Here is a 20,919-nt window from a genome sequence, read left to right on the forward strand (position 1 = left end):
ATGGACGCGTTTCCCGGTGCGGTGAACGGAACGTCGCCGCGGGCTTCCAGTCCCCCTCTGCACCCCCCCCCCCCTCCACGTCCATCCATCCGCTCCGGCAGTAACCGTCCTCCGCCTCCACTGGTCCCGGTTCCGTCGTGACGATTGCGGGATTAGTTAGTACATTCGGTTCTCTAGCTTTATGATATTGCATAAACTCATACAGCTAGATAACCAAAGAGAGAAACTAACCCACGTCTCTTAAAGGGGCCGCCGGAGCCTCGTGTGTTGTGGTCACATGGAGCCGTTGCACCCCCCCCCTCCGTCTTCTTCTTCTGCTCCCCCTGTCTCCGAATCACCACCGCGCGCACATAACTGCGTGCGTGCACACGGCGGGTTATTGGTACTACCTTATTGTAGTATTACCTTTACGCGTAATGCATACTTTTACATTTAAAAAAAAAAAGATGCGCTGAACACCACAACCTCCATCAGAGCATCAGCACGTGCTCACACACCCTCAGGTGATTGACGCCGTCAGTTCTGTTCTTTAAACCCATGTGTGGAACTTCCTTCCACCGAAAGACCCGCAGTCCTGACGGTAATCTGCAGGGGGGGGGGGGGGGGGTCATGCAGCTGCGGGATGACACCTTCACCTGGCACCCAGGAACGCGCGGGTCACCACATTTACCGCCTCGTGTCCTGTTATGAGCAGCGCGGGGAAGACAGCGTCCCTTCCACTGTCTCCCCCCAGCCTCACTGGATGTCACTCTGGGTTAGTTTATGGCATGTCGACAAGTTGAAAGGGGAAGGGGGGGGGGGGGGTTGTCCCTCGTGATCATTTGTTGTGGATAATACGGATATTATGTTCCATAAATACGTATATTCCAGACAGCTGTGATGCTATAGGCGACATATGACAGCAAGAAGAACAAATGCAGATCACAGATAAGAATCAGGATACAATATTGTAATTTGAAATATTCCGAAACAACTCACGTGATATTAAAGGTAAAGGCAAAACGGCTAATTCAAAGTGCGTTTTACGGTCAATGAATTGCGCTTAAATGATGGCGATTTGTTTATAGCTCGTCGTGCGCGGAACAAGTCGTTGAATTTAGAATTAACACGCAGCATACTCACGAGTTCAGTCGGTTTGAAACGGCAGTTTCCATAATCGGACAGTCGCGCTTCCTTGTCAAATGACACCAAGTTACCAAAAATCCACAAGGCGTTAAACACGGCCGGTATTCTTCTGCACTCAACCCGGGGTGGGAGCGTCTCTGCGCGGCTCTGCCCGGTCGAGTCGCTCCCCGCCGTCCGGCACATTTTGCAAAGACAAAGCCCCTTTTACGCGCAGCGCCGCCGTCGGTGTGTGAATCCTTAGAGGAATAACCGAGGAGTAACTTCCATTGTGGGTCGTCAACAACAACAACAACAACTACAACAACAACAACAACGCAGCAGGAGCCGAAGGAAGAGAGACGGAGTGTGAGAGTCAGAGTGTCCCATGCGGGGTGCAGGAGGCGGAGGGCCGCCCGGGGGGCCTCGCGGTCAGGCTGTCATGGGGGAGACGCGCGGCGTGTCCGCGGAATTAGGCGCGCTCATTGGCCAGCGCGCACACATGGGTGAGGCGATGTTGGGGGGGTTGTTGAGGGTTTTTAGGGGGGGGGCAAAGTAGGTGGACGGTCAGAGATTCACAGGGGACGTGCTGACATCACGATGCAGGCTTTGGTCACCGGATCTCAGTGGGGGGGTCCTAAGAATCCACGTGCACTAACAAAGAGGGCCGTCATTGCGCGTTTCTATGATCCACTGGGAAACTATTAACATCGATAGCAGCAGCTTCGTCCCACATGCAGGTGCAGAGTGCAACGACTGCCACGTCACCTGACCGGATGTGGGCCTCGTGTTTGAGGATTCGGTGACGATACAAGCATCTTTCAGCTGAAAAGTTTGTCCCCAGGGTGGTGAGTCACGACCCCGAGCCATGCACTGAGCCTCCTGCAGGTCACTGAGCAGCGCAATGTTCCCTCATCTCAAGTATGATGCATCCTTTTTTTATCCAGAATGTATTTCCTATGTTTCTCTCAACGCGATTTTTTTTGGTCTACGGTTGTTCTATATTTTTGGTTGTTTTGTTTTTAAAATGATGATATTGGTATTTAAAATGATAGATGCCACCAACGTGCCGAATGTTTAACATGAGCCTCTCACATATTCGGTTATTCTCGTGTGTTACTGGTTTCGAATTAGATTTTTTAATTAGGCATTTTCTGGAGGCCTAAAAATAAAAACTGTTTCTTTGGCTGAAGAAATATTTCAAAAGGAGAAAAAAATGGTATAATTTTGTTTTCAAATGCAGGCACACACACATATATATTTATATATATATATATATAACGTATGGTATCTTTTCAGAATAAGATCCCCATCCTTAATAAATCCGTAACGAGGACGTCGTGGCGTCCGTGGGTTTAAGAAACATAGAAATCTCGTTTCAGTTATTTCTCTCAAATTATATAAACTTCCATTTCATTTCATGCCGAAGACTATTACTGTATATAAATAAGTAGGAACAATAGTCTGGCTGGTTTAAAGGTGTGTGTGTGTGTGTGTGTGTGTGTGTGTGTGTGTGTGTGTGTGTGTGTGTGTGTGTGTGTGTGTGTGTGTGTGTGCGCGTGTGTGTGCGCATTTATGATTATTCTCATTCTTTGCTTCAATCAGAATTGGGGTCTAAATGAAACGTGATTGACTCTCAGCTCTGCCTCCCATCAGCCTCACGTGCATTCATGTGAACACGCCCCCTGATTTCGTCACATCCTGTCAAACGTACAGTACATTAAAGACATTTGCGTTGTGTTCTATTCTGTTGCAGTCCGTGCACGTGGTGACTCATTCAGCTTTTGTTTCAGCTTTTTGCTGGAGCCTTTTTTTGTCCTCCCTCTTTTGTTGCTGTTGTTGCCAAATTGCCAGAGAAAAAAGTGCTCGAGTTGAAAAGAAAATGAGTTAACTGCGCTCAGACTTTCAGTTCAGCACCTGCGGTCAGAAGCAGCGTCTCTGTCCGTGGTGCTGAAACCGATTCAATGAATTCACGTCGCTCAATGCATTCGAATGTGAAAATACACTTTAACAGTGTACAAACGTTCGGTAAGTCTAATGGAATGGAATATTTAAATAGATTTAGCGTATGAAACGTAGGGGAGTTTCATGTCGTGATCAGAGCTCACCCACAGAGACAGAATCCCGTTTAAATGATTTGTTAATTTAAGTAGGAAATAAATCACATTAATAATGATCACAATCTGCAAGAAGCAAAAAACACTCCCGATTTTCTTCCTAATCCTTATATTCACTTTAACTGACACAAATAGATGAATAATAGACTACATTTGACTTTAGCAGGGATTCAAATAAAATATTTATATCAGCCAATTTTAACATTTGATGATTATAGTTAGATATTGTTTTTACAGCGAAATTGTCAATGTTGAAGTAAATTTGCAGTTGAATTTCATAAAACAGCGTTAAAGTGAATATGTTGCATGTTTGATTTTATGAGAGATGATGTGTGCTGAGAGTCCAGTTCTGTAAATTCTGCTTTCAGGAGGCCTACACCTGTTGCATTGTCTTAAAGAAATAAAGAACAATTAAGAGAGAATTAGAGAAAGAAAGAAACTGTATTGCATAATCCTTTTAAAGATGTTATAATTTGGCTAGATTTTTTTTGCTTAAAAATTCATTCAGTTATTTCAATGACAAACCAGTCAGTTATTTTCTATTCAAATATTGCGATAATAATTTATAATATAATAATAAAAATATCAGGTATTTAGATATCCAATCATTTGACGTATTCATATTGGTTTTGGAGGAATAAATTGAATCCATTAGAATAAAAAAATGTGAGAGTGCATCATCTCTCTGTTTAGAACGTATTTGACCAATATATTTGAGAAACAAAAATAAAATAAATAAGTGACGTTTGTCTTTTTAATATCTCTTCATTATTGTTATTATTAGACGGATTAATTAATTTCACACTGCAGCCCCGCAGAGGATTTTCCCACAAACAGGTGAAAAAAAAGAGAGAAAGAAAAAAAAGAAAGAAAGAAAGAAAGAAAAAAGTCAACATCAAGTTCAACAACGTGCTCGTGCTCATTAGCATCACAATGCTGTCTGGGAGCACACAAGTCTTCTTTTAACAAGAGGCTCTGGCGTCAAGTCCCTCCACCTCCCAGCCGAGGGGACATTTTCCCAGGCTCTGCTAACAATCACACAACTGTTTGCTTTACAAACGCCCGCTCTGGGGGCCACTCAGCCCGCCCCAGCACCACTCAATGGACGCTCCCGCTAACACGGGATGGAGCAGCCACTGCCCCCCCTACTCTTTATATGACACGGCGATTTTCTGTTTTATTTTAACCATAATGTCAAGGAAATGTTGTATTATTAGAGTTGCATTTTACTGGCCTTTTTATGTTAGTAGCAGTAGTATTAGCAAGTAGTCCAGCATCCACATTTATTAGATCCCCGTCTTGATCCCACACATATATATATATATGAAAAATAAATTCATACTCACAAGCCATTCACTTGAATAAATCCTGCACCTGCGGTTCAATTCCACGCAGTATTTCAACGCAAATGTCACCAAACCACGAGGAGTCCAGGGAGAAACCCAAAGGCTGCACGGCTTCACTGACTGAGAGCCAACCTGCTCAATGAGTCCATCCGACCCACAAGTGCGTTAATGAACACAACAAGAACAAAACAAAAAAAGCCACCGCTTCTGCTTCAGCGGGCGGAGACGAGCTGAGGCCGAGGCGACGCGCTGCCGGCTTCCCTTCTCCCGCATCCCAGCATCTCCTCCCCGGCCTCTCGGATGACAGTGTGCGCGGAGCTGCTGCGTCGCCAGTCCCCTCCCCTCTCTCCCCCCTCCGTCCTCCCCTCTCTCTCTCTCCCTCTCCTCTCTCTCTCTCTCTCTCTCTCTCTCTCTCTCTCTCTCTCTCTCTCTCTCTCTCTCTCTCTCTCCCTGTGACACACACACGCGCCCCGGCTGCTATGGACGACGTGTGCAGAAACCCAAACACATTTCGCAGCACTTCAGCATTGACCATTTCGAACTGGTGTCCATTGTTCCGCTCGAATGACGCGTGTCCCTTTTCAGTTGCACCCTTTATTTTTATTTTTTGGGCCGTATGTAATAGACGTGGGGAGCGACAATGCACGTGCAGCGCTCGTGTCCGCAGCCTCCGTGGCTGCACTTGACGCAGGAAGAGGGTGGGAAGGAAAGGCAGAGCGACACGGCGGAGGCAACCTTCGTGTTGTTAAAGCATCCAGCTGCTTGGCCGAAGGTGTTAACGCAAAAGAACCAGAAGATACCTACACGCTTCCTTCCTCTCAGCTCGCTCCGTCCTCCCCCGGTCTCCCCACGGCTGCACCGTCGGGTCCTCGCGGCGCCAGAAAAGACTCCGTTTTAGCCGTCAGCAGAGACGAGTATGCGTAAAAGTGAAAACGGTTTGTGCGAAATGGAGACGTTCAAAGAGCCGCGCGCAGTAGCGCAGGGTCGGATGCTGCAGCGCGAGGAGAAGCGGCCGCTGTGTTGCCCGCGGCTCATGCGGGTCACGTTGGGGTTTTTTCTTTTCTTTTTTCTTTTTTACGTGGTGAGACGTCTCCATTCTTCTCAGTGCGTAGCGGAGCGCGAGGCGGATTAGCGCGTGCCAAATGTCCAGCCGAAAGTCTGTTAAACAGACTGCGTGCACGCCGGGGAGAGTCAACGCCGCGCGCAACATAACTAGTCATTGGTAATTGTTTACGCGCTGACGTCAGGCAGCAGGATTGGTCGTTCCAAATATGTTATTCAATGCGCCTGCGTGAGGGAATGACGGCAGAGGCTGGTTCGTGCTCTCAGCAACACCGATTTGTTGTATGTTTTACGTCTTGTTCGTCGCAGACTCGGATTCATAAGATCTATTTTTTGTTGCTTTGTCTTTGTAAATGAATAAAAATAAGTTCTCTCTCTTAAATTCATTTTTAAAGATGGAAAAAAAAAGTGTGTGTATTATGTCTTTTGCAGACACCTAATGAAGTGAATATAACAAACTGGATAAGGGTCAAATTTACACAAGGAACAATTCAATTATCAATTAAAATACTTTTGGTGCAAACAATGGGACTTCCTATTTCGATGTGTTGTGGCAGCATTACAACCATCATTATTGTTATCGTTTTATTATCATTCTTGTTACTATTATTATTATTCGGACAAATGTCTTCAACGACTTGAAACTGTATATCTGGCACATGGAATAAATAATTTAAGGATACATTTAGAATTTGAAGGTCAACTGTATCTACAAAACAATACTTGAGAAATATTGTATAAATTATATTTTTGGGATTTACGTTTTTTTTAATGAAATTAGCAACCAGTTACAATTAAGCTCCAATTACAACGGAGAGTCGTGATATTGGTCCATTTACGAGAGACCTCATAAATAAACGGCCGCCTGAAGCGGGCCTCACCGTCAGGCCTTTACATCCAAACAGTCTCTCAGGAGGAGCTGGAGCCAAAACAACTCAAAGCACATCAGGTGAAGTAACGGAAACACGTCGAGTCTCCCCTGGAAGCTCCGCTTCGCAGGGGGAAAAAAAAGCGATAACGACAATCAAACTTCTCAATTTAAGGTCAAGAGCGTCCGAGTCCAACAGCGACACCCACCGGCGGACACGCAGCACTGCAGCGGAGGCCTGCCCTGGTCCGAATGGCCTAAATCCATTAAACTACATACGAATACGACTCTATCAAACTAAATCCCGGCTATATTATAGAAACGCAGCCTCTAAATTAAAGGCAGTGGAACATGTTAAAAGTCTCCGACTTCACAGGTCGTGTATCTGATGGAGGAAGTGGCCCCTTCATAATGTTCCATAAGTGTTCAAACGAAACGAAAAGCTGAATAATTTCACAAAGGTCTGAACCCGAGTGGAATGATAATGTGGAGCATACATACGTGAATATTATCTAGGCATTACAATACATAGTCCCGCGTACTGGTGGAACTGGGAGAAAACGTTCTACACTCACACAAATCTGCAGAAAGAGAACCGGGCTTCACCTTTAAATCCCGAAGCACGCGGAGAGGAAATACATGTGAGTAAAATGAAACGAATATTCAAACAACAGGCTATAATTAGTCATCTAATCTCTCTCTCCCAGGGCCACGATGGAAGGTGTAATATTATTATGGGGTGTTTTAGATTCATAAAAATAGCGGAATTATTTTTGTAATTAATTATTGTTATTTTGTGTTTTATTTGACGTTTTCTCTCTTTATGGAAATAGTGACACGGGAATGTGCAGAACATACAGGAGTGTGCTGCTCTGAACTAATTCCTCAACGCCTCTAAAATATGAATATTTCTCAAAGATTTTGTGTTTCACTTTAAAACAGAAATCACATCGATGTGATTTGAGATCTTTAGTTTCGCATCGTTAAAACATCCGGTGTCACTAAAAATAAAGTTATTGAGAGTTATATGTCCAGATTTACATAATTAAACACTTTGGGAATAAAAAGTCTCCTTTTTTCAATTATTTGAATATATATTTGGTCTATGTTGCCGAATAATAACACAGAAGTAAAATCATTTGAGCTGCAACAGAAATGCTCTCCAGCGGAAAGGACACAGTTATACACACTGTGGATATATATAAAAATATAATACATGATATTTATTCTCGTGTATTGTGTTTTCTTTGTTGGTCTTTAAAGAAGTGATCCGCCGAGTAAGAGGCGACAAAGCGACCGCAGCTGATTCAGCGCAAATGCGCATTTGGATGAAGATGCGTGATACTCAATAGCTTCCGATTTATTATTAATATTAGTATTTTGTTTTGTTTCATTTTGTTGTTTTAAAAAAAACTGAATTAAGAGTTTACCTCTCCAAGGTCTTCAAAAGAGATAAACGTATTTATTTATCAAATACATTCTTAATACAATTATTTATTCAGTAATTCAGTAAATTATTAAGTGTCACAATGTTTGGTGTTAATATCGGAATTTTCGCCCGTGCTCATATTCTGAAGTAATCTTCATTTGTCAAACCTCTAAAAGCACTTCTGAGCCATCATTTTCACAAGAAGAAATGCTCTTATTAAGTTCTTAAACACGCATGATTTACATTTTTGTATCTTTGTTGAATAGCTTGAATTATATTAACGTAAATCGTCTCTTTAAAACGACACCTCAAACACACACACACACACACACACAACCACACGGATCAGATCCTAACTCTCCCAAATCAAACAGCTTCGGTCCTAAATTCATTCATTTGTGTCCTATTTGTTTGAGCGTTTTGGTCACGGGTGACCACAGCACAGCTCTGGGTTCAGTCGTTAATAACTGACCAATTCAAGTGGCCACTTCGGGGAATTGTAACGGCCGCTCTTCAAAGGGGGCTTTGACCTGGGAGGGGTCAGAGGTCACACATGAGGACCAGCAGGGAGCAAATATTTATCCTTCACTCTGTCATGTTCCCAAATTATCACCCGATCGCAGTTCATTGTAATAACTTGTCACTTTGCAGATGAGGCGTCTGCCGCTCAGTAGCACTACAAAGGATTTAAAAATAGTGACATCCAAGACAAATATTGGTAAAAAGCCATCGATTCGACAGTCGTATGACGCAGCAAACAGCTCTTAACATTTATGAGGACTGTGTTGATGGTGGAACTCCCTGAATCCGACCTTCCCTGTTGGTGTTCGTACTGGCGCAGGAACATTACACAGGTGAGTTGATGTGTTGATACCAATGTAGAGCCTCATTGGCTTCCTTCAGCGCTGCAGACAGCAGCATGATGGAAGCACTTCTCCTTGACAATGAAAAAACGCCCTCCTCATGCTAGGTGGCTTGTAGAAAAAATGGCAAAACATATATCACGATATTACGACAAACGTGTTGTTTTCTCAATATAAAACGCTTCAAAAGTCATCGTGCTTCATGCAAATCCAATTTCCACAAAAAAGGACAAAAGGTAAACCGCTGAGTGAGGAGCACTTCCAGCCTCCTGCTCGGGGCTGACACGACGACACACTGTGCTGCAGACACACTCGGTTGGCCTTGATGCACATCTTTCAACAGAGCACCGCCTCAATCATCCGTAAAGAATCAGGGAATGAAACCGCTGAAACCAGGAGAGACACCGAAGATTCCACCATGCACAATTCTTTACCTACTCGGGCCTTTGGGCAGGCGTCACGTGGACACGCGAACAAGCCAAAAATGAAAGATACAGATAGAAATGAAATAGAACAAATCAGAAGATCACGTCAACTTACAACGCAGCCGCTTCTTCTGGTGCCCACGGTGGTGGTGAGAGATGTTGGTCCATTGCTCGCCATGTGAGAACAGACCGGCGCTCTCACTGCTTTGCTGGTTTAATTGGGAACAGGCTGAGGTTTATGCAAATGAGCGCTGACATCAGTCTCAGCAGCCTCCTCTGCATAAAGGGAGGGGGGGGGGGGACAGAGGGCCAAAGTCGCGCCTCTTTTCCCACGCGAACTCCGCCGGTCAAGTTCAAGCGCAGCGCCTGCAGCCTGCGCACGATTGTCATTCAAAACCCGTCAATGCACAGAGGAAATTCACCGGGGGGGGGGGGGGGGTGAGGACAGGGGGGGGGTCCCACTGTAGCCCAGTTACACAGAGCTTATCAATTAAAAACAAAAATGTGTGTAGCAAATCCCAAGGAGACAAGTTCCCTGTTTTCCATTGCGTCAAACGACAACATCTTGAGCCGAAATGGATGATAAGAATGTCGGCATGTAAAAGGTTTTTTAAACCTTTGAAGTAAGTCAAATGCTTACAAAACCATCGCATTCCATTTCATCCAAGGGGGAAAAAAAACGCTCCATTGAGGCCTGCTTCCACAGCGTCTGGCTGAATGAACAAAATATAAAAAGGCTTCTTCTTTTCAGGAAGCGTGACGTGAAAAATTGAAATACACACAGCACAACGGTGGGGACGTAGATGAAAAGAAAATACATGATTTTTCAGTAATTTTCAAAAAGAGAAATGATCTGCTCGTGTAAACGGGACTGCGAGTCAATGTTAGAGACAAACATGTTGTTCTCTCAGTGTCAATAAACATTTCCATTTGCCCCCAGTAGTTTAATGGCTCAGGAAAATAGTGTAAAACAAAGCAAACGTGTCCAAATGACGCCGGCAGACGCCTTTGTGGGTGCACGCACGTCGCCCATCTGTGCACGCCGCATCGCCCGCGGGATCATCCGTGGTGCAAACACTCAGTGAAAGACGATTAGCAGCATACATTTGGGTAATCGCGCTCGCTTTGGGTGTGCAACGATTCGTGGCATTTAAATCCAGAATCCGTGTGAGGACGAGCCCGAGCCGCGGCTTTAACACGACAGCATCCGGGGCCCCGGAGGATCCTCCGGGGCCCCGGAAAAAAAGTAGAGGAGCCGAGAAAGTTCAGGTGCAGACGAGCACACGAAGGACGGTCACTGCGGGTGAGGAGTCATTGTGGATGTTATAAAGCTAAAATATGTGCTTGAAAAACGAAGTCTCCTCCTGGCCTTTGCTTTCTCGTCTTTTTTCTCCCTTTAGAAAATTAACCCAACAACATTTATTAGGTCTGTCAAAAATAACTAATTAATCACACATTTTGAAATACACTAATCGCGATTAAAATGTTTTTGTTTTTTTCACACAGTGGTGGTCCTCTGCAGGATGACGTTGGGATGGAAGTAGCCTAGCAGCTAGCTTAGCCTAGTAGTGCGTAAAGGGGTCTGTCTAACTGGCTGCAGCTAGCGGCGATTACATTTCCGTCAACTTTGTTTACTTTTGGCAAAGTCGATAAAGTTGCTTTAACTGCGTTAAAATATTATATTGCATTAATCTCGGCCGCATTAATCGCATTGATCAGCGCGTTAATGTTGCCCTAATATTTACACACAATGCAATGCTCTTATTGCAACCGTGCACAACTGGTGATGTATTTGATTATCAAGACAAAAAAGGTGTCTCTCCATCACATCTCATTTATCACAGCTGTGATATTTGGTCTGATTGCACCACCTCTACACCTTCACCCTCTGCTCCTGAAGGCCGGTGTAATTAACAGTCATGAGTCTCACTCCTACATAAATCCCCGTGACAAAGCAGATCAGGCCCTCTAGCTGGTTCCCACAGCTATCTGCAGCAGACAAAAAGGAAAAGAGCGGGGAAAATGAAGGGAGACGGGAAAGAGGGGGAGGGGGAGAAAATCAGCGTGGAGGTGGTGGTGGGAGTCTCCTTTTGACGTGGGCACCATTGCACCATTTGCATATATTCAAATCCGCTGATGAATGCCGTGCACGGGGGGCAAACAAAGACGAGCCAATCGGAGGGCCGCATCCCCGCCGGGGCCTCCGATGCAGCCGCCGGTGTCCCAGCGGCACCCTGGGAGAGACACGGCGGAGTGGTGTGGGAACCGAGAGGCCCCCAGAGCCGGGCGGAGGGAGGGGCTCCACTTGTGGCCCGCGGTGAATTAGCATTTTATTTGTGTCCATTTTCCTCAGTAATTTCTGGCCCCGCTACTTGAGCCACAGATGGCTAACACGGCAGCGGGATTAGCATTTGTGTCAAAGATGATGATTGTGGAAGTGTTTTTCCACCCAGAGAGAGACATTTATTCCCCCAGGGGGACTGACAGTTTAATGATGGAGATTTCGGGTAAATGTACAGAAAATCAAATGTATTTTTGTATGTTTTTGTTGCTCGTGATCGATGGCAAAGAAAAGAGAAGATGTTGAAACGACACGCATCTCTTTATGTTGGATTTTCCACATGAATCAAGGTTATAAAGTTCTCAAGTGCGCCAGTTCATCACATGGATTCCAGAGAGAGGGACACGGGGGCTAGGACTCCAGACCTGTCCCCACATGAGACGAGGCTCTGCCTTTAGCTCAAGATCTCGAGTCTCTAAAATGGCCTTTAGACTTGACTTGGACTTGCCTCCAAACAAATTTAGATGTCACGTTTCCTCTTTTAAAGACTTGAGACTTGACGTGGACCTTCCCCTCCCCCCACCCTCCGTCCCCCACAGATCCATCGGTTCTGGGTTCAGGGGACACGTGGTGTCTCATGGTCGAATGTGCTGTTTGTTGGACACTTTATTCTAACAGATGATGGGGCGATGATGCAGCGCATTGACTTGAACTTGTCTGGTCGTACGCTTTATTTTTCACAGAAATCATTTCAAGTCAACATGCAAAAATGAAATGCTTATGTAAAAGTGATCGCTCCGTTCCTCCCCGTCACAAACAAATTGCTTCGGGTTACAGGCTCAACCACGAGGAGTTCGCTAGCTAACTTTACGGGATGCACGTGTGCACACACACACACACACACGCCCACCGCAGAGGCTGCCGCTCCATCGCACAGAGCTCCGTTTGATCGCATCCACACCTCTCATTGACATGTCATGCTCTTGTGCAAAGAATCCCGGGCGCAAAGGATCAGACACATCTTTCGGCAGAAGGGGTGCCGCCAATTAGCAGAAAGAGGGAATTCAATCGACTCCTGCGGACCACCCAAATGACATGAAGCGCACATTTGAATGTGGTGAATGGCTTTTGGGAAAGAGATCTTTTGGGCGGCGTGCAGCGGGAAAATACCCGGCACTGTTGGAGGCACACGGGCCTCCGCCTTAAAGAGGATGAGCTGACATTATAATGCACGTGCAGGCCAGTATGTGTGTGTGTGTGTGTGTGTGGGTGTGTGTGTGGAGAAGCACTCTCCTCCTGAGTAACCAAGCATACCACACACAGAGAGGATGCACCGGTGCACCCAGACCCGTCTTCCCTGCCAAACACCTCATGGTTGATAATAATCTGAGGCTAGGAGGTCAAACAACAAAATGCATCAGACACATTACAATATAGGAGAGATATGGGAGAGGTTTGAAGATAAAGATGTTGCTATTACAATGTATTTTATTATTTTTACTCATCTAAATGGAAAAAAATAACACTTGAGTTCATGATTTCACCAAAATCCCCGAGCCTCCCCCCCTCCCCCTCCCTCCATCGTGTCTGTGCTTTAGTGCCAAACTGGAGACCAAGAGGAGCATATCTGAGACTTTAAGCTTCGTCATTTGCATAGTGTTTGTTTCCACCCAATGAAATGTTAAGACACATGTTGGCAGAAGCATGAAAGATGGAGATTATCATCAGGAGGATCTCACGGAGGTGTTCAGGGGCATTGAGGAAGAACAAGGGACTAAGATGGTAACATTTTACATTCTAATTGCAGATGAGGAGTGGGAGCGTGTTGGTGAAATTAATGCTGCTCAGCTGGAGAGTTTAATAGGCTGCTTTATGTTTTCTTTGTTCAGAAGAGAACACGTCTCAACGTGTTTTTCAGACAAACTTTGTCTGTACAAAAGTAATATTATTTTAAGTCTCATCAAAACATTGTTCAGTCTGTGTTACCACAAGTCAACGAAAGCACTTTTTCTGTATTGTGCTTGATATGTTGAATGGTCATTGCAGTAGTACCTTAAAGGCAATTAAAAATCATAGTTGTTAAAGCCTCATGCTTCAGATAAATATCGAATGCATCTTTGCAACAGACAGTGTGACATTTTTAATAATTGTCAGGTCTTGCATACTTTTGTAGATGCAGATAATAAATAGGGAAAACAAAATCCCCAGCTGCTTGTAAAGCTGCTGAGATTGCAGAAATAAATGAATCGAAACTATATATATATATGTGTGTGTTTTATATATACATACATATTCTGGCGGTTGTGCAGTAAGTCAACTTTTAACAAGGATGCTTCTTTATTTGCAACAGTACATATCAACAAGGTCAAATAGATCAATACGGTCCCATGTGAGACAAGACGGGCACATGGGCGTTCGCAACAGAAAAGTAAGGCTTGTTTTAAGGTGTTTTTTTACTTGTCGTAGATAAAACATTTCCCTCCACCAGTCAACACGTGTGTGCAATGACTTTCTAACGTATGAATACATTGGAGGTCACTCAAAAAATGAAATGAGTTCACGCTAAATTGACAGTAGAGCGGATGCAGACGCGTTCACGGCCGACTGGGTAGTTTAGTATTCTATATTACCTTTGACTCGCAACGTGTAACGAGCCGTGTATCAATTCGAACAGTCACTTCCGACCCTTCGCAGTACGATGAACGTATGAAACCGTCTCATCGTGACTTGACATGAGTACAGTAGCAAGTGACGGTTGCACGGGTTGTGTCTTGGGTTGGAATTACTGGACGTATATGCAATTTACAGACTTCCGGGAGCACCTGAAGGCAGCGCGGTACTACGCAACCACATCCGGGACATTCTGCAGTCCCACATGCCATTTGGTTCAGCTGTCAGGACTTCCATGCATGTGCAGAAGCTTTCGCCTGCAGCTTTTCTGGTTCTATCTTTCTTTCGTGGGAAAATATGGTAGGTTAGAATTAATCCACACCGAACGCGAAGTCCCCATCCCCAATAACTTCATTTAAAATGCGCACTTTAGCGTCTTGTTACCATGAGAGCTATCCCGCTAATGCTGGCTAGCCAGCTAACGTCTGCAGCAGCGCTGACAGGTGGCGAAGTTGGACTAAATTTAGCACGGTAGCCACTTGCTAACTTTCATTCATTTTCCAGGAGTTTTCAACGCGGCTTTTTTTTTCTTCTTCGTGTGGTTGAATTTAGGCGATCTCTCTTTTCACTGTTCGCTTTGCCATCACGGTTTGTGACTGGACGCCTCCCGCAGCCTGCGATCCGAGGAGAAACTCGCCTTCTAGTTTGCCACAAACTGCCTGTTCTGATAACTTTCTCCTCGCAGTCGGACGAACAGCCTTTGGGCTGCCTGACCGCTTCAGACCAGTGGGACTGTTTTAATGTCCTAAATCGGTGTTATAGGGTGACATGCACTACTTAAACACGTGTGTGTGTGTGTGTGTGTGTGTGTGTGTGTGTGTGTGTGTGCTCTGACAGGCGCTGATGGGGATCCAGTTGGTGGTCAGCCTGCTGGCCGCCAGCGTCATGCAGAGGATGGCCCCACATTGCTCGTTTGCACGCTGGCTCCTCTGCAGTGGCAGGTAGAACCACCCGGACCATGTGGTTGTTTTCTCTTGCATGCATACATAAATACATGCATGCATGCATGCATGCATACGTACATACGTGTGCCTTCCTTTCAGTCTGTTCCGGTTCAAACACCCGTCGGAGGGAGAGCTGTGTGCACTGGCAGGGAAGCAGATGCCCAAACAGACCAGGAGAGACAGGTGGGACTCGGCAGGGTCTGATGACAAAGTCACAACAACGCCGCCTCAGGGGGGAAAAATCGCCTTTTTAGATCTACACATTCTTAGAAATAAAGCTACAGATTATTCATTTTTGTTGCCTGTACTGTACGTCCCTCCCTCTTTCTAAAATGCAATAACGGCAGAACCTGATTTTAAAAAAGAAACACAAATTATGCATTTCTTTAAACGTGGTCGTGTGTCTTCCATGTTGGATTTCCAGGAGACAGAACGGGGAGAGCAAGCCTCTCACGGTGCCCAAAGACATTGACCTTCACCTGGAGAAAGCTCCAGTCAACGCTCTCGACGCGCTCGGTAACTAAACTCTGCTCTCTCCGTATCGCGTTGACATTGCTCGTGTTCAAACACCGCTCCGGTATTGACTCACTCGGCATTACGCTACTCTCGCTTACCTTCCTCGAGTCTATTGCTGTAATTATTTGTGTCTGGTTGCTCCTTTCAGTGCTGCGCTTCTTCCTGGAGTACCAGTGGCTGGTAGATTTCGCCGTCTACGCCACGGGTGTCTTCCTGTTCACCGAGTGTTACTGCAATATTGTGGACGCCAGCAATGAGGTCAACCTCGGAGCCATCTGGTGCGTCCTGACCGTTCTCTTCAGCGTGTATCCTTCAAAAGGCACTCGGTCGGATCGCCCTGCAAACAAATAAACACAATTCGCTTCATGATTCAGAATGAACAAACGTGATGAGGCATTCGGTCGTATCTGCAAATTTCAGTTTGTATCTGGAGTCTCGGGGCTGGATCAATGCTACGTTCCCCTCTACAGTTATTTTAACTTAACCCACAACCCCCAGAAAGACCCTCCACACTCTGATGAGGCACTACTTCCTCTCCGAAGAGGGCGGCGAGCGCTCCGTGTGCCTCGCCTTCGGCTTCCTGTCTCTGCTCGTGGCCATGCTGGTTCTCGTGGTCAGAGAGGACTACCTGGAGTTTGGCCTGGAGTCGGGCTTCTCCAGCCTCTTCGACAACCTGGAGGTCTTCGCCAAACAGCAGGGCTACGCCGACTGGTCGTACGTACCGCTTCGCGCGCCGCAAGAGACGAGCCACCGCGAGTTGGCGAGCGGGCCTTTTTCGCCGTAACGTCCGGTTGCCGTTTTTTGACCCCGTCCAGGATCCCGGTGACCAAGCTGACGGTGAAGCTCGGCCTCGCCGCCCTCTGTGCTTACGTCGGCGCCCTGCTGGCCTTCCCCGGCCTGCGGCTGGCTCAGACGCACCTCGATGCCGTGCAGATGAACTCCGGCCGACCTCTCGTCCAGTGAGGAGCCTCCGGCGAGCGCATCAAAAAAACCCATCCACGAGCGGCGCTTCGCTTTCTTAAACAACGTCTTAAATGTTTTTCTGCAGGATTCTGCTGCACTTGAGTTTCCTGTCTCCGGTCATCGTGTTGGTTCTGTGGGTGAAACCTCTGGCGAGGGATTTCCTGGCCAATGCGCCCATGGGAAAGACCTCAATAACAATGTGAGCGCACGTATTTTCTAACTTTACCCCCCCACCACCGATTGTTCGCCCGTTTGACCTCCTTCTGATCCTTTTCCAGAGTTTCCAGCGACGCGTTCGACAGCCTGCGGCTGTGGGTCGTCGTGGCGTCGTGTGCGCTGCGGCTGGCCGTGACTCGCTACCACCTGCAGGCCTACCTCAACCTGGCTCAGAAGTGGGTGGAGCAGATGAAGAAGGAGGTGGGACGCATCGCCGCCATTGACATTCAGAGGAAGGTCAGATACCAATGGAGCGCAGGAGCTCGGAACCTCTTGAATTTTGAGGTTTTTACGCAAAGAGTCGGTTTACTGGGCGGGGTGAGGGGGATATAAAGAATCCATTTTCTCTCTTTCAGGTCACTCGGATCTTTTGCTACCTGACTGTGATCACGCTTCAGTATCTGGTTCCGGTTTTTCTCATCCTCTTCTCCACACTGGCCCTCAAGGCACTAGGTGAGTAACATGGCACCATGGGGAGCCACATGGCACCATGGGGAGCCACATGGCACCATGGGGAGCCACATGGCACCATGGGGAGCCACATGGCACCATGGGGAGTAACATTGGGCACCATGGGGAGTAACATTGGGCACCATGGGGAGCCACATGGCACCATGGGGAGCCACATGGCACCATGGGGAGTAACATTGGGCACCATGGGGAGTAACATTGGGCACCATGGAGAGCCACATGGCACCATGGGGAGCCACATGGCACCATGGGGAGCCACATGGCACCATGGGGAGTAACATTGGGCACCATGGGGAGTAACATTGGGCACCATGGGGAGTAACATTGGGCACCATGGGGAGCCACATGGCACCATGGAGAGCCACATGGCACCATGGGGAGCCACATGGCACCATGGGGAGTAACATTGGGCACCATGGGGAGTAACATTGGGCACCATGGGGAGCCACATGGCACCATAGGGAGCCACATGGCACCATGGGGAGCCACATGGCACCATGGGGAGCCACATGGCACCATGGGGAGTAACATTGGGCACCATGGGGAGTAACATTGGGCACCATGGGGTGCCACATGGCAGCACGGGGTGCCACATGGCAGCACGGGGTGCACCGCGCGAGAGGAAGAGGCTGCATTTGACCTTTTTGAGGCAAATCACCTCTGACCCCCAACAATCAAAATATCCATTTCAAGCAGCAGTTGGATCAGAAGATGAATTCCACCTTCATATCAGTCTGTTAAATATCAATTGGCAGCTAGCAGCCAGCTAGCTTAGCGGCTTCTTTTACTTGTTTTTATCCTGGATAGTAAACAAGCTGCTGGCTTTTTTTTATATTTAGAGATGAAACATTGATAAAGCAGATTTCCCGAGAGGGCAAACTATTATTTTTCAGTCAGTGAGACGTTTGCAGCTAAAGTGAAGTGGTACCTTTCCATAAACCTGCTGTCCTCTCGTTAGAGCGGCACCATGTAAAGGACGATGTCTGATCTCTGCCCGTCCTGTAGGGGACTTCTCCTGGCGCGCGGGCGCAGAGCGGACCCCCGGCGTGACCCCGGCGCTGCTGCTGCTGCCCACCGCGGCGCCCGTGCTGCCCGGAGGCCTGGACGAGGACGAGGAGGGGATGGAGGACGCGGAGGAGGACATCCAGGCCACGGTGGCGCGCCTGTCCGAGGCCTTCGCGGCGCTGCGCTCCGTCCTCACGCCGCTCTTCTTCCGCGGCCTCCTGGCCTTCCTGACGTGGTGGGTGGCGGCCTGCCAGGTCATCAGCTCCCTGTTCGGCATCTACTTCCACCAGTACCTCATGCAGAACTAACCGAGGACGCCGCCACGGGACCCTTACTCACAACACGCAGCTACCGAGGGAACAACAGGGGGTTTGGTCAAGTCTTTTTTGTTGTTTTTGAGAGAGAGGAGACAGGCGATGGACACGGTGTTGTTGCAATATTGACCACCTTGTTGCCCTCTGTGCTTTTTCTTTATTACCAGCAGGCTACTGCAGTTACACAAGTACACAGCGAACTGGGGCCGGTGTCACAAAGCGTTTAAAAGCTGGTTATTGTCCGGCTCAGATCAGCTACACTCACATGAAAGAGCTTTTTATTAGTCACTTAATGACCGCTGGATTCATTTCCTTTATGGATGAGTGCAACACTTCGATGCTTTTTACATGTTCACCAGTCTAGAAAAGGGACGTTTTGTTATCATAAGTGATGATCCCCTGAAGTAAGCCTCCTGGTTACCATGGTGATCCACCTATAAATATCCAGCTAACCCACTATGTTCCTTTATGGTAGTTAATGTTACCTGAGCAGTTCTTAATAGAACATTGTTAAATGCTGCATTTAAGAAGTTTTAGTTGGTGGCAGAGTACGTGTTGGTGCCTGCTCCCTGTGTGGTGTTAGTATTGTTTTTGGGGGGGAGGACTGTTCGTCCCCCTCAAGGAAACCGATTCATGAGTGCTAAATGGTTTTGGTTGTTTTTCCCGCTGACGCGCGGCGCGGCCGGGCTCCGTCCCGTTGGGTGGAGCGCGGCGCGGCCGGGCTCCGTCCCGTTGGGTGGAGCGCGGCGCGGCCGGGCTCCGTCCCGTTGGGTGGAGCGCGGCGCGGCCGGGCTCCGTCCCGTTGGGTGGAGCGCGGCGCGGCGGCTCCCTGTCAGTATTCCCAAGTGCCTGGGAGCTGTGGGACGTTCGAGTCCCCTTTTCTCCCCCAATCATCCGCTTTTCGAATGAATAGAACCGGTTAGCGGATGAAAGTGACTTTTCTTCTTCCTTCGTTTTATCTTTGGAACACGACTCGCTGGCAGCGCCTTCTGTTGCCGTGTCTTAATTAGCTTCAGGCTTTTTCATTTTTATTATTGCCAATTAGTCGAGTAAATTAATCAAAGCCTGCAATGAGTTTTCAGTGGATTTTATTTATTTATTTATGAAACGTTGCCTCAAATAACTATTTAGAAAGATTCACTCGGTCTAAACGTTTTTGTGTTTTGTGGCCGTTTCAGATTTTTTTTCTTTTTAGATAGTGTTTTTGAATTGAATGCTCTGAAATAATCATACTGTGAACTGTTGATTTTCTGAATGCATGGTGTGCAAACCTTTGTATCCCGAGCGTTTATCTTAGTGTGGCTCAATAAAGCGTTTATTGTTCTCAGTCTCGCGTCCTCTTGTTGTGTGAAGTTGCTGCTCCGACTCGACCTCTGACCCCCAACCCTCCCCGAGAAGATCTTTTTTTAATCACCGATAAACACTATGGTGACATCATCCAAACATCCCGATTGACACGCCGGTCGTTTATCAGCAGTTCAGGAACGAAACCTTCTCAGCAGAGCGAGGCTCTTAACGGAAAGTCTAAATGATTTATTGGCGATAAGCTTTCGACTTCCACCTCCGATCAAAGCCCACGAAGCAGCGGAGTGAAGACGTTTGTACCGGTCAATAATCTGACTCTGTTAGGGCTGGAATTATTTATTTTTTCCTAATAACAATCGCTATCGCTATGATGCCATTTAAAGGTTGTAATCTTCTCATGGAAATGTATAATTATCTTCAACACTCATAAGTATTCATGATGAGAAATAACAATTATGTCATTTTAAAATGCTTTAAAATGTTTTAAGTCTTCATAATTGCTGGTACCTCATTTTACATGATTTTTTTATTTCACTTAAAGAAAACAATGACCTCTTATGTTTTATAATGTGAATATTAGTCACTATGTTTGAATGCATTTTGGCCATTGAAATGATGCAGATTTCAAAATGCTTCATATTGTGTTATTACTGGTAAAGCATTCTGATCATTCTGCGGCTATAAGCCGATCATAACGCATTATTAGTTCGCTCATATTCATTATAGACACCGGTAACATTTCCTCTGATGTCTGAGGAAAATACCTAGTTGAAAATATTTGTTACTGTACGTCCGACACCCCGATGGAGGTTTGACCTTTTCCTTTTCCCTCCTTCCTCTCTGTCTCGTGAGCTGAACGGTGACGCGTCTACATAATCACATTAATCGCGTGCATCTGTGCTGGAGGCCCCGCCCACACGCACAGCGGACTGCAGGGGAGCCGGTGGTTGCCATAGAAACCAGGATGTTTTGTCTTGGTGCGTGTGTGTGTGTGTGCAGGCAGGCCGCGTACAGACTGGGCCC

The 20,919-nt window shown here is 46.8% G+C and overlaps 1 protein-coding gene and 1 long non-coding RNA gene across 3 annotated transcripts in view; one reads left to right on the forward strand and one right to left on the reverse strand.

Annotated features, from left to right (window-relative positions):
• The window catches only part of LOC120824089 (uncharacterized), a 34,456-nt gene extending 25,006 nt beyond the window's left edge, over nt 1-9,450 (reverse strand). The window contains exon 1 of one of the 2 annotated variants that reach the window (XR_013468669.1): nt 9,327-9,450. This is a non-coding gene — a long non-coding RNA (uncharacterized LOC120824089). Of the gene's footprint in view, nt 1-4,564; nt 5,015-9,326 lie in introns of those variants that run through there. The other variant, XR_013468668.1, reaches the window with a different exon arrangement.
• A 4,875-nt stretch (nt 9,451-14,325) lies between these two features.
• On the forward strand, nt 14,326-19,918 carry tmem161a (transmembrane protein 161A). Its single transcript, XM_040184540.2, has 11 exons — nt 14,326-14,462; nt 15,000-15,103; nt 15,206-15,289; nt 15,531-15,622; nt 15,771-15,927; nt 16,121-16,336; nt 16,438-16,581; nt 16,671-16,784; nt 16,864-17,038; nt 17,158-17,254; nt 18,278-19,918. The coding sequence occupies exons 1-11, from the start codon at nt 14,460-14,462 to the stop codon at nt 18,583-18,585; spliced, it is 1,494 nt and encodes a 497-aa protein (XP_040040474.2). The 5' UTR covers nt 14,326-14,459; the 3' UTR covers nt 18,586-19,918.
• Nucleotides 19,919-20,919: the final 1,001 nt, after the last annotated feature.

This window comes from Gasterosteus aculeatus, chromosome 8 (genome assembly GCF_964276395.1).
Source record: "Gasterosteus aculeatus chromosome 8, fGasAcu3.hap1.1, whole genome shotgun sequence".
Classification (NCBI taxonomy): Eukaryota; Metazoa; Chordata; class Actinopteri; order Perciformes; family Gasterosteidae; genus Gasterosteus; species Gasterosteus aculeatus.

What these genes read in the sequence shown, in the direction of transcription:
- tmem161a (XM_040184540.2), top strand. An exon ending in CTGACCGTTCTCTTCAGCGT is followed by an intron (nt 15,928 to 16,120) that starts GTATCCTTCAAA and finishes CACAACCCCCAG; the next exon opens with AAAGACCCTCCACACTCTGA. An exon ending in CAGGGCTACGCCGACTGGTC is followed by an intron (nt 16,337 to 16,437) that starts GTACGTACCGCT and finishes GACCCCGTCCAG; the next exon opens with GATCCCGGTGACCAAGCTGA.